The sequence below is a fragment of the Eptesicus fuscus genome, chromosome 11, assembly GCF_027574615.1.
Source record: "Eptesicus fuscus isolate TK198812 chromosome 11, DD_ASM_mEF_20220401, whole genome shotgun sequence".
NCBI lineage: Eukaryota > Metazoa > Chordata > Mammalia > Chiroptera > Vespertilionidae > Eptesicus > Eptesicus fuscus.
In genome coordinates this window covers 32102523-32118000 of record NC_072483.1, presented here as the reverse complement: position 1 = coordinate 32118000, position 15478 = coordinate 32102523, and the positions used below count along the sequence as shown (strand labels likewise).

Below are 15478 nucleotides of genomic sequence, written 5' to 3'. Positions count from 1 at the left end.
AGGAGACGTAAATGGGGGTACATGAAATTCATGGGTGGTAGATTAGGGAGGTGGGAGAAAGCAAAGCCAGGAAATCTCTGAGATTGGATAGAGACTAAAATGGAGAGACAAATACTTCTTCTACATTGGTGGGTATAGGATAGATAACAATTAACATTTACAGCCCATGGAAACGGTATGCGGGAGAACAAGATAACAATAAAGGGTTCTGTGATCGCTGCTCTGATATTGTAGGTGTACCTTGAGGGGGTCTGGAAAAAGGGGATTACTCTGACATTCCAAAGGTATGTCACTTTAGATGCAAAAAGATAATAGACAGACTCACTTAAAGTAAGCATTGACCTTTGTCAAGGAAGCCACAGGCCTAGGATGTGACTACCTGCCATGACTTGTTAGTTATGAATTTTTATGTTCAGACCATCTTAGGTGGTTGCTTTTGGACTCTCAGTTTGTAGGGCCAGTCATTCAGGCCTTCCCTGAGCTTGTCGTGCTTAGTATGTGGCCCCTGTTTTGTGTGCAACAACTTGGACCAATCCTGACAGTAAGAACTCAGGACTGATTCTTCTTAAGATTGCACTATATACTATGAGAACCAACCCTCAGCTTTCCTTTCTCCTTCAGAACACAACTAGGTTTTGCTTAGCTGTGTTTCCAGTGTGCAAACTCTAAGATCCTTGACTAACTCTCTGTCATTTATATTCTAGCAAAGCCTCTTAATTCTTTTTGAGTTCATCCGACAATTTGTAATGGGAATATTCATGCTAAACATAAAGGGACTGCAGCAATAAGTATGACAGCAACTAAAATTTAACTTTTAGTGCATTAAAAACATTATAAAAAAATCAAACTACAAACAAAATTACATTGCAACATGTATGACAGACATGAAATCATATACCTAATATATAATGATTTCTTATAAATCAGTAAGAGAAAAGATGACACAGGTTTAAAAAAAATGGGTGAAAGGCATCCTATCTAATAAAGAGGGAATATGCTAATTGACCATCACTCCATCACAAAGATGGCTGCACCCACAGCTGAGGCCAAGTTCCCTTAAGGAGCCTTAACGAGCAATCAGCAGGAACCTGAGGCTACGCCCTCCCCAGTCCCCGTGGGTCTTGACAGGGGACCTCAGACCCTGACCCATGCCCTAAAGTCAGGCTCAGGGACCTCAGGCCTTGCCTCCTGCCCTGGCACCAGGCTGGGGGACCTCAGGCCGTGACCTCCACCAGGTGGGGCTTGACAGGGGACTTCAGGCCATGCCACCCACCCTGGCACCAGGCTGGGGGACCTCAGGCCACACACCCCGCCCCAGCACCACGCCAGGGGACCTGAGGCTGAGACCCCTTGCCTGGCGGGGCTTGACAGGGGATCTCAGGCCATGTCCCCCCCAACATGGGGCTTGATGGGGGACCTCAAGGCATATCCCCTCCCCTTTCTGGGGACCTCAGGCCACGCCCCCCATTTTGACGCCGGGCCAGGGGACCTGAGGCTATGCCCCCTGCTCAGCAGGTGTGACTGGCCAGGTCTGGATCTAGCCCAATGCAGGGGGCTGCCGGGTCTGGATCTCACGTGATTTTGAGGTGCATGTGTGTGGGTGGGGACTTGACTCTGGGTCCCCCTTTTAATGTGCACGAATTTCGTGCACCGGGCCACTAGTAGAAAAATAATTCACAGAAGAAATAAAATTTGATAAAAATATATATGTAAACCAACCATCAATCACACTGCAAATTCAAACTGATATCATTGTAATAACCTGTGTTTTTAAAAAATCTTTACTGTTGAAGATATTACAGATCCCCCCTCCCCCCTCTATTGTCCCCTTCTATCCTGCATCTGCCCCCCACCCCATGTTGTAATAATCTGGTTATAATATTAATAACTGGAAAGGAGCAGAGGGAAGCTGCAATTTAGACACATGCCCAGTGAGGTCTGGGTGATGGGAGAAGGTGTTTATCTGTTAGTCACACCTGAGAGCAGGGCATTGGCCAAAATAGGCGTGGCCACTGCGAAGGTGTGAAATCTGAGATACAGAAGCTCCTGAACAAAGGGAGTTCGCTCTCTGGGCCCTTTGGTGCTCCTGGCTTGTGGGGATTGCACACTCTGCACTCACCCAGGTGGCCCACATGGATGTGGATTCCACACAATGGACTAATGGACTTCAGCCTGATGTTACATCGGACCCAACTCCACCATGGAACAGAAACTCTCTGGACCCTGGCTTTACTTCTAGCTTTATTGAAGCCCCAGCTGCACATTTTCCAGGACTAGATGAAGAGAAATGGGACTTCGCAAACTGAGGAATATAATTTCACACAAATGAAAATCATCCATTCTCCTGAGTGCATCTTAGATAATGCTTTTTCTCAAGATATCGCAAGTACCCCACTCACACTGGCAATGGAGGAATTTCACCCACGCCATCCTCTGGCAACAAAACCACAATGTTACGTCATTTTTGCTTATCAAAAAAGAAAATTCCATTTTAATTAATCTCTGACTCAGTAATTCCACTTCTAGGACCCTCCCCCAAATGATTAGAGAGCTGTACAAATGCATATGTTCAAAGATGTTTATTGAAGCAATGTTTATGAAGACAACCTAAAATTCCCACAATAGAGACAGGCTTAAATAAAGTATGGAATAATCATATGGAACAATTTACAGCTGTTCAAAATCATGTTTTTACATAATACCCAATGTTATGGGAAAATACTTAAGTCAGATAGCTCAAGGTTTAAAAAAACACACAAGATATAGTGATATAGAGCAGAATTCCAAAACTTCAAATACAAATAGGAACATATATACAGATACCACAAATAAAAAAATGACTAAAAGAAAAATATATAAATGTTAACACCTGTTATTTTCATGCAGTGGGATTATGAGAGATTTTATTTTCTCATTTAAAATTTTCTGTATTTTCCAATTTCCTCAAAATTATCAGGCATAACATTTACATCTAGAAAAGTAATAAATAAATGTTAATAACAATAATAATAATATAAAAGTGAGATCCAAGGAGTTCCAAAAGATACAAACATAAATACTAAATGTCCTGTTTTGTTTTATAAATGGCTAAATCTTCCAACTAAAATGTTTTTATTTCCAGTAGAAGTAGTACTTGTATTTTTTCCTTGACTGGATTTCGATAGAGGATCCACTGCAACATATTTGATTTGGAAACCTCCTGCAGTCACTGAAGCATCACTTAGAAACTTTAAGGTCATGACATTTCCTGGGGAGGAAGAGGATGCAAAAGAAGAAAGATGTTACTCTCCTTTAATTTAGCTGACAAAAATGGCAAGTTTCAGGGCTTCCTTTTGACTCTACCCCCCTCTCTCTCTCTTTAAAAATAGAGTTCTCATCTCCCAGCTACCTCCTACAGCTCATATGATGTCTTCTTTTAACTTTCTGTTAACATAAAATATATCCTCAAGAAAAAAAATAGAGATAAACAAAAGGTTTAATACTCTACCAATCCTAGGGAAATTGTAACAGAGTAATGAATTAATAAGTTTTAAGTGTTATTCATTCAAGAATTGAACAAGTAGTTCCATGTCTTGCAATAATGACAAATAAATGAGAATTGTGGGTACTGAAAGGCTAGGGCGTGGGAATAATTTAGGTAGCAGTATCTGAGCTTAAGGACTATTATTTTTAGTTGCATAGTAATGTGATAATTTAATGGCTTGGAGGAAAAATTGAGCATGCAAAACACCAAATACTAATGCTGGTGAGTACATTAAAAATGATATCTAAGAAAATACAAGTTCTTAGTCAGAAAATATGAGTTTGGATTAATAGCAGTGGTATTACTTAATGAGATAAATTTATGCTACTATAAGGACATTTCTTGAGCTACATTTCGTGGAACAAAGTCACACAAAATAATGTGCAGGAGAAAAAAGATTTGGAAAAGGTTACCTACCATAGCTAACCGTTTGAGGCTTGCTATGCATAATTAACATATTAAAAAGTCTCTGACATCTTCAAATGAAGAAACCTGTCTAACATTATTTAACTCAATGTTACCCAAATTTACCTGACCTACGAGCCCTTTCTCATGTAACACCTATTAAAAACATTTCACAGTACTGTGTTCTTTACAACTCTCCCTGGGAAATGCTATACTAAGATAAAAATGCAATAAAGAAGGTAAAAATTTTTCAGTGATAGACGGTATTTTTAACAACTTAATAAATTACTTTAATTCTTTATCAATGAAAAATCTTGGCCTTTTATTACATTTTATGGAAATCATAAGCCACGGCAGTATTCATGGATTTGCAGACTCAAGACTATCTCAGCCTGTATTTCCCACAAATAACAAGAGTCTACACGTTTTCAGTGCAAGGAGTTGGCACGGATCTTTCTTTAGGTATAAATAAATACTTGGAATTTATAAGTCAGCAAGCAGGTCTCTCAACTTTAAAAAAGTAAACAGTGATGACTACGGGGTCCTTCACTTTCAGTGACACTGAGGGAAAACAAATCATAGTTTTGCTCCTTAATTTAGAGCCCTTACCTGTACTAATGATGTCTTCTGGAAGCTCATCTCCACAGTATCTGAAAGGGAATTTTAAAGAGAATTCACACGAATGAACATTATACAGACATTGCAATGAGCTCTTACTGATAACTAAAGTGCTTTATTTCCCCCAGGTAATGGCTTATTTTCCTGTTATTTTATGATGTCTTATTGCTTTTTTAAAGTTTGAATTTGTAAGGGAGAACAATGTACATTATTTGAAGTAAACTTCTCAAACTATTAATGAGATTCTTAAGAAAGGATATGTGGCATTTCTACTCTGTGCACCTACAAAACTATTTGTGTAGCAGACAATTTGAATCTTCTTGAAAAAATTAAAAATTTGTCTCTAATTAATCTCATAAAGTTTTTGTCACAATTGAAAGTCAATGGGTGTATAGTTGGTAGTATTATATTTTGAATTCTGGAGTAGACAGATTTAAAGGTGGAAAAATTACTTGGACCTTATAGATATAAGAGGGTTTCATTTTTATACGAATCATATCTTGAAAAGAACTCCCTTGCACATTATATAAACGTTGAGTTTTGTCAGTTTTTGAAAGTGTAATTTATTCCAGAGGGGGGAGGGGGATCTATTATAAAGATAAGTTACACAATATAAATTTATAGCCTGTTGAAGACCTTTAAAAAGAGTATATATATTTTTATATATAGTCATGGATAATGGAGAATTGATATTCTATTGATAATGGATAGTCTAAAATACACAGTATTAAATGGTGACCTGAATATATAAAACACCTAATTGCACACTCTTTAAATTGAAATATTTTGTAAGGCTCTGAAAATGTAAACTGCATTAAAGATTTAAGGAGAGAACACAAAAAAATTATGTCCCAGCATGTTGAAGACCAAGGGAGAAAGAAATATTGCGGAAAAGAGCACTTGTTTTTTATGGCAAAGAAAGCTATTTTTAAGGAGCTGCCCTTTGCAGGTTTAGCTAACTTGTATGAAAGCAGGGGCTATGCTTTGCTTATTTGCCATATACCCACAATACTTAGCCCATTGCTTTGTACACAGAGAAAGGCACCAATTACTGAATTTATAATTATTTTTTAAAGGTTGACAGAAATTAGAACACTTAAAAACCCCAACATATTTCTCATCTCACATCTTTCTCCCTCATGTTGTTAGTCAATCTTGAGGTCTTCATAAATAGACTATTTAAATAATTGTTACAACTTAACAATAATCAAAAGGCAGCTATCACTATTTTAATAATAAGTAGCAACTGACTATGACTTAACATGCTAAGAAAAATCTTTGTTAAAAAAGGATATGGTGTTGTAGGAGTGTAGGAACACTGGAAAATCAATATTGTAGGTACAGTTGGGGAAAAATTAAAGAAACATCAAACACAATATTGAATGTTCCTTTAACTTTCTGTATGGGAAACAACACGTACCTTCCCACAAAGCCATGGATATCATCGTAACTGTCATAGATTTCAACATAGTCAGCCAAGCAAGATGGGTCATCTTCAAGGTCAAAGTCCAAAAAACTCAGGTGAATACGCTGACCATACTTGAGTCTAATGTGCCAGTAGCAGATTTGGTTATCATCATACTCATTTGGGAAGCCTGGAGATTTAAAAATTCTCTTTGGATCTGTAAAAATTCCACCACATTCTTTTGCTGAAATGGGCGGGGGTGGGGGGGGGGAGGAAAGATAAGAAAGCATTAGAAAAAATTATTCCTACTTTAAAATGATATTCACGTCTTAGTGTTCGTTTATTTGTAACCCTTTATGAAAAAGTAAAGAAATGGCTTAACATACAGCATCTATAGTATATAATGTATTCCTGTAGCTAAAGAATAAATGTATTTTTCATTAATAGTTGTTCAATTCTCTAAAATAAGCAGACACTTGTGAATTTAAAAAGATAGCAAAAAAAATAGTTAATTAATTGTATCCTTGGTTACATTTTTTTGAGGGATGTCTTTTTTTTTTTTTAAGCATATAATGCACAAATATTATGTGAACCCTTCCATATGTTTTGACAAATACATATATTCATGTTACTACCAGCCCAGTCAGATGTTTTTGTCTTGTGGTGTCACCACTGTGTCTTTAGGGACTGGAATATGTAGACTAATGAGTCCAATATATTCTGTTTGGGAAATCATTATAGAATTTCAAGATTACAAAAGACCCTGGAGGTCACTCTAATCCAGCTGAAAGGAATAATTTATAATCTTCCTATACTCTTTTTCCTGGTTTTAAACTAACATCTTAATCTTATTTGAGGAATTGGTTAAGATATTTATGTTTTTTTAAGTTATTTTTCATTTTACAGATTTATGTTGTGTCACATAACCTGTTATAAGAACAACCTCTTCCAGAACTAATCACTCACAGTATGACCTAGAGAGAAAAGTATGGAGGGGCCTGATTAATTTTAATTCCATATCAAGTAAGTATCCAGTATCTTGAAAGACCAAACCAAACCTGGAAACTCAAAAATAATCTGAGTGGTGATGCTAGTGCTGACTCTGGGTAGCATTTGAAGGTATTTTTCACTTTATCAATTAGAGGTTTTTTCCAAGAACATTCTCCATTAAAGTAACTATTTTTAAAAAATCTTGTTAGAATTCTTACTGCCATTGAAGTTAAGGAAGCTTATCTCTAAGGCAGAACAGGATCTTAGAAAGGCTGGGAGGTCAGAGCCTGGCCGGCATAGCTCAGTGGTTGAGCATCGAACTGTGAACCAGGACATCAAGGTTTGGGCTCAATCCCCAGTGCAGGGCATGTGGGAGGCAGCCAATGGATGATTCTCTCTTATCAATGATGTTTCTCTCCCTCTCCCTTCCTCTCTGAAATCAATAAAAATATATTAAAAAAAAAAAAAAAAGGAAGGTCATAGATCTGGTTTGAGCACTCTGTGACCATCCTGTACCTGTTTCTTCATTGGTAATTGAATGTAATCATGCCTCTCCTATTACTTCCCACCCAGGATTATTCTGAGGATAAAATATAGATGATAACTTAAGGACATTATACAGCTCTAGCCTGTTTTGCCCAGTGGATAGAGCATCGGCCTGTGGACTGCAGGGTCCTGGGTTCAATTCCAGCCAGGAGCACATGCCTGGGTTGTGGGCTTGATCCCCAGTAGGGGCTGAGCGGGAGGGAGCCGATCAATGATGTTTCTATCTCTCCTTCTCCCTTCCTCTCTTAAATCAATAAAGAAGTATATTTTTTAAAAAGCGATATGTTCATACCCAACAAATAAGATTTAAAAAAAGGATGTTATACAAAATGTAAGTTATTCTTATTGTATTATTACAATTTACACAATACATAGTGTATATGTGTTCATAAGTCTGTACAGTGCCAGCGTTTGGAGTTACTCGCTCTGCCCCATAGCGCCCTTTCTTTGTTGTATATATCTTTAGATTAGGATAAAAATTCAAATATTGGATTATTTTAGTTGTCTAATTAGCTATGTCTATTCAGCTGTATATTTTATGTTACATATGTACTTATTGCCTCATCTCTTTTTATTTAGAAAGGGACAGATTCACAAAGTTGATTAGGTCCCTGAGGACTTAATTGGTTTAAAAGTGTTCATATACACAGACAATAGGGTGGTGAAGGCCTGGGGCGGGCATCGGGGGTGGGCTGGAGGGGGTCAATGAGGGGAAAAAAGGGACATATGTAATACTTTCAACAATAAAGAATTATTGTTTAAAAAGAGTTCATATAAAAAGCAGTCAACATCAGGTCATACATTCAGAACTTGAATGAGCAAGTTTACTTCTAAACATTTCTTAATGACCCTATTCTTCTGACTTCAATCAGCTGTAATTTGGTGATATTGAGTAATTAACAATAATTATCTTATTTTTTCTGATTGTTATAATTTTTTATGCCAATTATTTTTCAATGAGCTCTTCTCCCAATGCTAGTTGAGGCAGTCCTCATTTGCCATGTAGTTAACCATATCCTAAATAATCAGCATATCATTGAATTCAGGATTCTGTACACATATTTACAGAGTAAACAGTATCCAGCTTCTATGAGAAGTAAAAGAAGCTTATAAAAATTTATAATTAAAGTAATATTTTTACAAAGGGGCAATAAAATACTGTAAGAAACTTTCCATTAGCACTTCATCATCTCTCCTAGACTTTGACTTATGAAAACAATGGAATAGATGCTCAGAGAGCCTCAAATTTATCAAGCAAAAGAAGAATCAGAGAATATATTTGGAAATAAAAGTTACTCTTGAGAGTTAAAAGAAAGTTGCCTGTATAAATATATTGAAGAAAAAGAAAGAGAGAAAGAGAGAGAAGGGAAAGAAGGTTTATGAATTATTAACAATGACTAAATATAGGATTAAATACAGTGTAGTACTGGATAGGCTTAAAGTATCTCAAAGTGATTTGGAAATTATAGTCCTATATAAATGCACTGCATTTATTCATATTTGGTCTCAAGTGGGAATAGGTGCTAGCTCTAGGCAAAATTCTTTTCTACATGAAATACACATTACATTGAGATATAGATTAGTCAAAAGCATGAGAACACTAGTTTATATCATTAAATAATAAATTCTATAATAATATTCTGAAACTTCATTGTAATTCTCTTCTGTGTTATGGACTTTCTTATAAGGTAGATACAAATGGGACACCACCTGAGGATGTTTATGATCATAAATGCAGGAAAGACTTTGTGACACATTTTAACACTTTGTAATATTATCCTGGAGAAATTACATCCAAAAGGATTAGTGTATTTTTTTTCTCCAAGAATATGAACAAAGAGTAACTCTTTATAGTAATTATAAAGAGTTAATTTTGCTCTTTAAAGTTTTCCTAGCTACAACCCACCATGGAATAAGAATAGGAATAAAAATATACTATATAATAATGACTAGTATACTTAATATGTAACTATTGAAACAAACCACAGAGTGAGAGTTGCTTAGTTTGGAAGTCTAAGAATTGATGCACAAAAATAAATTAGGAAGCCTGTTTATTCTGTTTCCTTTTCCCCATTCCAGCAAAGGGATAACTTGGAACAGTTAACATTTGGTAGTACCACTTTATTGTTTTAGTTAATTAAGTGTGAGTTCATAACCTGCTTTTTCCCCTCCTCCTTTGTGGTCAGGAAGTTCCATGGCACAAACAAGACCTAAATTCACAATTCTGCCTGCCTACTAATTATTGGCTACATAATTTTGGGTAAGTTGCTTCAATTCTTAACTCTCAGTTTCCTGATTTCTAAAATGGGTATAAAAATAGCTCCTTGTAGGGTGGTGAATATTGAGTGACAGTGCAGATTGACACAGCATAATCACTCTATGAATGATAGTTACTAATTACTATCACTAAACTGATTTATCTCTGGAAAAATAAGCTATTTCATTTTAACAACATCGTAGTAACATGTAACTGTTTTTGCAAAGTAAAAAATTATTATTTTTAACAAACCATGTGGATTGTAGCAATAGGCATCCCATCTTTCACTCCTATTGAGACGGATTCCGTAATCAATAACACCAATTTTTCCAAATCCACAGTGGGGCCCTGGCTTCACAATGGGGTATCCAACTCTGCCCTTGGCCATCCACCCAGCAGCACAGACATGAAATCCTGCAAGAGAATGAAAGGGTTTTACACTTAACAGGTAAACTGGCTCAGCTGAGAGAACATCATCTTTACAAAGATGGTCCCTTCCAACACCGACAGCTTCTTAGCTGCCCAAATTCAGTTCATGTAAAAGGAGAAAAACGGTTTTCTTAAAAAAATAAAATTGAAACACATATGAAATATAACATCTGACTTTTACTAAGAAATGATAGATTACTTAAAATTAAAGAAAGATGAAGGTGAACTCGAAATCATAACCCCACGAATCTGAAAACATTCCATGTTCAGAGCTGGCTTCTTTTCACCAATGACCTATCCAGTGCAATGAGACAATTTCTGAAAGTACTGTCGGTCCTGAAAACTTTTTTTTCCCCCCAAATCATAGTTTAAGTCATTTCTATTTCAGGATTAATCAAGATATTGCTAGTATTTTTTAAAATGTGAAGAGGGATAAAAGCGCTCATAAATTTCAAACAAAGCCTCAGCCCTGTTTTTCTTGCTCAGTTCAGAGGCTGTTTAAAGACTTGCCAATGGCATCCAAGAACAATTTTACTTGAAGTCCAGGGCAGCTAGCAATGACGCTGGCTTTGTATCCATCATTCCAGTCACTGTCACACTCAGTCCTGTGGGAACAGGCTGAGCAGTTATCTGGGGAGACTTTGGGGCATTTTGGAGAACACCTGTATTTTTGCCAGCATAAGCTTTGCCAGGTACTTTTCTATCAGCAAAGGGCTTTCTGCAATGGAGAGGAGTTCCAAGTAGGGTGGTCTTTGGGTTCTCCTGAAAGCCCAGGAGAGATGGTAGCAGCCTCCCCCACTTTTTTAAATAAATAAATAAATAAATAAAACTAGTTAATTACTGGGTTTTTCCACTAGGTCTCCTGACGTCATCTTCCCAATTCCTTTCTCCTGCCATCTTATACCTTGCTTATCCTCCTTTTCCTCACAGCTTTTTTTTTTTTTTTAAACATATTTTATGGATTTTTTACAGAGAGGAAGGGAGAGGGATAGAGAGTTAGAAACATAGATGAGAGAGAAACATCGATCAGCTGCCTCCTGCACATTCCCCACTGGGGATGTGCCCGCAACCAAGGTACATGCCCTTGACCGGAATCGAACCTGGGACCCCTGAGTCTGCAGGCCGATGCTCTATCGACTGAGCCAAACCGGTTTCGGCTTCCTCACAGCTTTTGATCCTGAAATACAAATGCATTCTCCCACTTAATGTTGAAAAAAAGAAAAAAAAATTGAAACATTTTGAAAAAAGCCACTAAATTCAATATTTCTTCTACCAAGTAAATTTTCTTGTAAGACTCAACATAGTAACATCGCTCAACACATGAGGAAACCCATACTCAGAAGTCAAGAAGAGGTAGAGGAATATTAAAATGAATAGCAATGGCTTTAAATTTCTGAGGAATTGAAATGATATCGAGATGCCTTCATTTTCTTTTGATTTTTATTTATTAGCCCACAGTGGGTTGTAACCCCAAATAAGTTACTAGTATTAGGAACTTTCCTAGCTAGTTGTAGGCAGAGAAGATGGGAAAAGCAGTGGGGCAGAGATGAGAGATATCATGGGGACTTAGAGAACTATTAGTAGGGCTGAGTAGAGAAGTCTTATTAAGGGGTTACAGGAAAGGTGGGATATTTTTTCCCAAGGGTGAACAAGAAAGAAAGCCATTGTCAAATCAGTTACCAATTTTTCTGGCTGCCTCTAGTTGCTTGTAGGTGGCGAGACGGCCGCCTTCATATTCACACACCGCCTTTGCTTCTGCGTAGGTGAGTTTGTATTTGCCGGACCGAGCTTCTCTGTGATATACGCCTGCTGCTTGTTCTGTGAATTCACAAAAAGTCGTAAATGCACTACTTGCCTTCTTGCAGAACAAGGGAAATTTTGTGACCTCAGATGGAAGATTACATCAGCTATTGTTCCTGCCAAAGGGTTCCTTGGGTCAGCAGCATTGGGTAGCTACATTCTCATTATTAGAAAGCTTTGGGGAAAAATATGAATGAGGGGGAATTTTAGGGAAACCTGGGGACAGAGACAGAAACTTGAGGCTAAATTAAGTTTCTGAACTGACAGCCTGAAAGGGTTTCAGTACAACATTGCATTTCTACACTACCAAAGGTGATCAAGTTTTGACTTTTTTTTTTTTTTTTTGGCTTTAAGTTACATAAAAACTTGGAAAGGTAACTAATAGGAGAAAAAAAGGAGGTGAAGGCAAAGAAACCATGAAAATTGATCCATTATGTCAGCTTGCGATGATGGAGAAAAATAAGCCACAATATCCATTTGAGGGAAATGACTAATACAATATAATTGAGAGTTTAGTAAACAAATAAAAAACAGAGGGAAAGTTGAAAGCAATCCAAAGCAAACAAATATTTCATTAAAGAGAAGAAAACTAGATTCAAACGCAACAGAGAAAATCCTGAGCACACCTAATTACCCGTTTCTAAGTTCTTTAACTGTTTTGTCCTTTTTTAGCTCACATTTGTTCCCAACATATTTTCGGTAGTGTTAAATCACACATGAGTTATCTCCCAGTAGATCACTACTTAAAAGGATTGTTTTGAGTTTGGAGTGCATTTTGCCATGGAAACGATGAGAAAAGATTCTCGGGGCAATAATCTTACCGTAGCTCTAATAGTTCTATGTAGATTGTCAGATTATGGTTCAGTCCTTGTACCCTGACCTGGGCAATCAGTCACCATCAAGACCATTGCCAATGAGAACACATATATCTTGGCATGCAGTGACATGAAGCCAGCAGTATTAGTAAGATTGTTCCTTGCTGTCCTCCCCAGGCTGAAGGTGACACTGCCACAGTTCAATAGGAATGCTGTGTGGTATTTTCTCTGTTGTTGTTTTTTTCTGGACGCCAAGGGATCCTTTTATACATTATATGGTAAAAGCCCATTACTGAAGACCTCAGTCAACTTGATGCTTACTAGTATAGATCAGAGAACACAAGGGACACGAAACTCATGTTCCCCTTTGAAACTCACCTACTTCCACTGTCCTTCATATGGCAAAGTCTCATTAACGAAACTTTCACGAGCTTCCAATCTGGTTGTTTTGAGCATATACCATGAGGTAGTTTGCTAGGTGCAGAGGATCAAGTCCTACTCCTAAGCAACTTGGACACTAGTGGGCAATGCAAGTACAGACAGTCCCCATTCACGCTGGTTCAACTTACGACACCAGAGTTAAAAACCAACCTTAGGGGTCCCCTGTTTCCTCATTTTACTGGTGTGGCACTGAGTCCAAGGGTTTCAAGTGCCTTGTTCTTGATAGTTGCTAGCTGAGTCCTGCCTTCTAATCCAACTCTCCTTCCTCCTTAAATAGTTTCTCATGCTATATGGACCTAACCAATGGTAAACAATTCGTGCTAGGCTGACTGGTCAATAATTTGTCCCAGATTGGAGCAATGTGCAATTACCCCAAGCCTCAAATTTGCAGCACTATTAACAAACATTTGGGTTTGCTTCTCTCTACCACCAGGACAGAATTTCTATTGTGCAGGTTTATATTTTTGTAAAATACAAAATCACTTTTAAAAACACCAACGACAACAGCTCCTAATTACTTGAGCATTAGAGAGTTTTACAGCATTTCGAAGTTCATCCATATGGGTTTAATTCTTACTAGCTTCATGACCATCTTTTTCCTGTCTAACAAATCTGTGGCTATCTCCTTAGTTTGATTGTGTGCAGTGAAAATAAACAGAGATGTCTTCATTTCTCTGGTAAATTCCAGACCCCAGCTTTGCCAAATGGATCTCAGTGTTCAGCATGAAGCTAGTTCACTGGCTCGAGCTGGAAAAAAGAGGCGGCAAGGCTGTGCATTGCAAATCAAGCTTTTTAATTAAATCCGCATGGCTGCAGTTACTATTACCAGGGAGAAACATGCTGAAATATTCTACAACTGTGCACTGCTTAGCAAGCATAAAACTATGCTCTGGCCTAAAGTTAATTTTGCTTTCTCTTTATTTCTTTATTTTATACAAGAATCCCTCAATTTTCTTCTTAAGAATTCAAAAATATTTTCACTATCAAACACAATAATGAACATAAAGCAATATTAATTTGCATCATAAGAATTAAAGCATTGTTCAGAATACTATAAAGGGTATTTTGGGCTTTTAGTATTTAGCTTTTTTTGTTTGTTTATTATTTATATTCACAGTTAGGTCCAATTAATTCTTCACTAACATTTAACAAAACAAAGCAGCAAAAGGAACGTTCCTTGTCTAACAAAAAGGGCAGAAAAGTACATGGATAGCTCAAACAAAAGGAACCAGAGTGGTAAGAATGCATTCAGAAATACATTGACTTTGTCAAACTAGTCAAAAGAATATTTGGAAAAAGTAAGACATACACTACAGGTCAGAGTACATGGAGCAATGATTATAAAGTTATTGTATATTCTGATTTACCTGTTATGATTTTGTTACAATTACCTGCTATAAAATCTGATTGCAAATGCATTGAAATAAAAACAAAACAATACATTGATGTTTTTGTTAAAGAAACATTTCCCACTATACCACCACATCTGCTTTGAAAAATTTTAAATATAGTTTCATATAGAATATAAATATTAACCTCTATTTCCTACTGAACAACTTTATAAAAAGCTATTTTTAAATCTTAGAAGGCGGGAACACTATTTTAAAAAGGGTATAGACATTCCAAAAGTTATCTTTCCCAAGCATTTTCTTTGAAAACACCAGGCTTGACCAGAACAGAAAAATCTACTGCTTTGAATCGCTTCTCCACGAATTCAAAGAAGTGACATTCTCAACCAGAAGTTCAATAAGTACAGTTTCTTACCAAGCCATATGGAGTTATGAAAAATTCCATTCTTGAATCCCCATCCGTGCGCCTCTTCCCACAGCAAGACAAATAAGTAAATTAGGATGATCATATCTCAGCTGTAGAGAAATAATAGCCTATTAGGGACTCCTCAGGATAAATTCTCAGTGCAGAGGCTGCAATGCGACTGAAACATCTGGTTTCCACATCTTTTTAAATAGTTTTTGCAACTGTGAGGTCAGCAAGCACTCTCCAATGGCATTTCCCGCTGCAGAGTTTCACAATTAACTCAGTGTCTGAAGCAAACCCTCTGACTCATTTGCATTGGCAACTACAGCTAAAGATAGTGATCATCTACATTTTTATTAATTAATTCTGTCTATCACAGACACTTTCCTGGTAGGACATTTGTGTAACTTGGTGCAGAGTCAGCAGCCATTAAAAACAACAAGAACAAAAACGTCAGTAGGAATTTTAAGGAAAATCCTGAATGTCTTAGTATT

At 37.0% G+C, this 15478-nt stretch overlaps 1 protein-coding gene across 1 annotated transcript; it reads right to left on the bottom strand.

The window, feature by feature from the left end:
* Positions 1 to 2564: 2564 nt before the first annotated feature.
* On the bottom strand, positions 2565 to 15179 carry TNFAIP6 (TNF alpha induced protein 6). Its single transcript, XM_008138695.3, has 6 exons — positions 14994 to 15179; positions 11854 to 11991; positions 9997 to 10158; positions 5967 to 6195; positions 4538 to 4578; positions 2565 to 3247 (listed from the first exon to the last, which is right to left on the bottom strand). The coding sequence occupies exons 1-6, from the start codon at positions 15085 to 15087 to the stop codon at positions 3078 to 3080; spliced, it is 834 nt and encodes a 277-aa protein (XP_008136917.1). The 5' UTR covers positions 15088 to 15179; the 3' UTR covers positions 2565 to 3077.
* Between the last annotated feature and the right edge of the window lie 299 nt (positions 15180 to 15478).

Excerpts from the sequence above, each read along its gene's own strand:
- TNFAIP6 (XM_008138695.3), bottom strand. The coding sequence starts at position 15,087 with ATGATCATCCTAATTTACTTATTTGTCTTGCTGTGGGAAGAGGCGCAC. Across the intron at positions 10,159-11,853 it reads AGAGGCAGCCAGAAAAATTG|GATTTCATGTCTGTGCTGCT; the intron begins GTAACTGATTTG and ends ATTCTCTTGCAG. Across the intron at positions 4,579-5,966 it reads ATCCATGGCTTTGTGGGAAG|ATACTGTGGAGATGAGCTTC; the intron begins GTACGTGTTGTT and ends ATTCCCTTTCAG.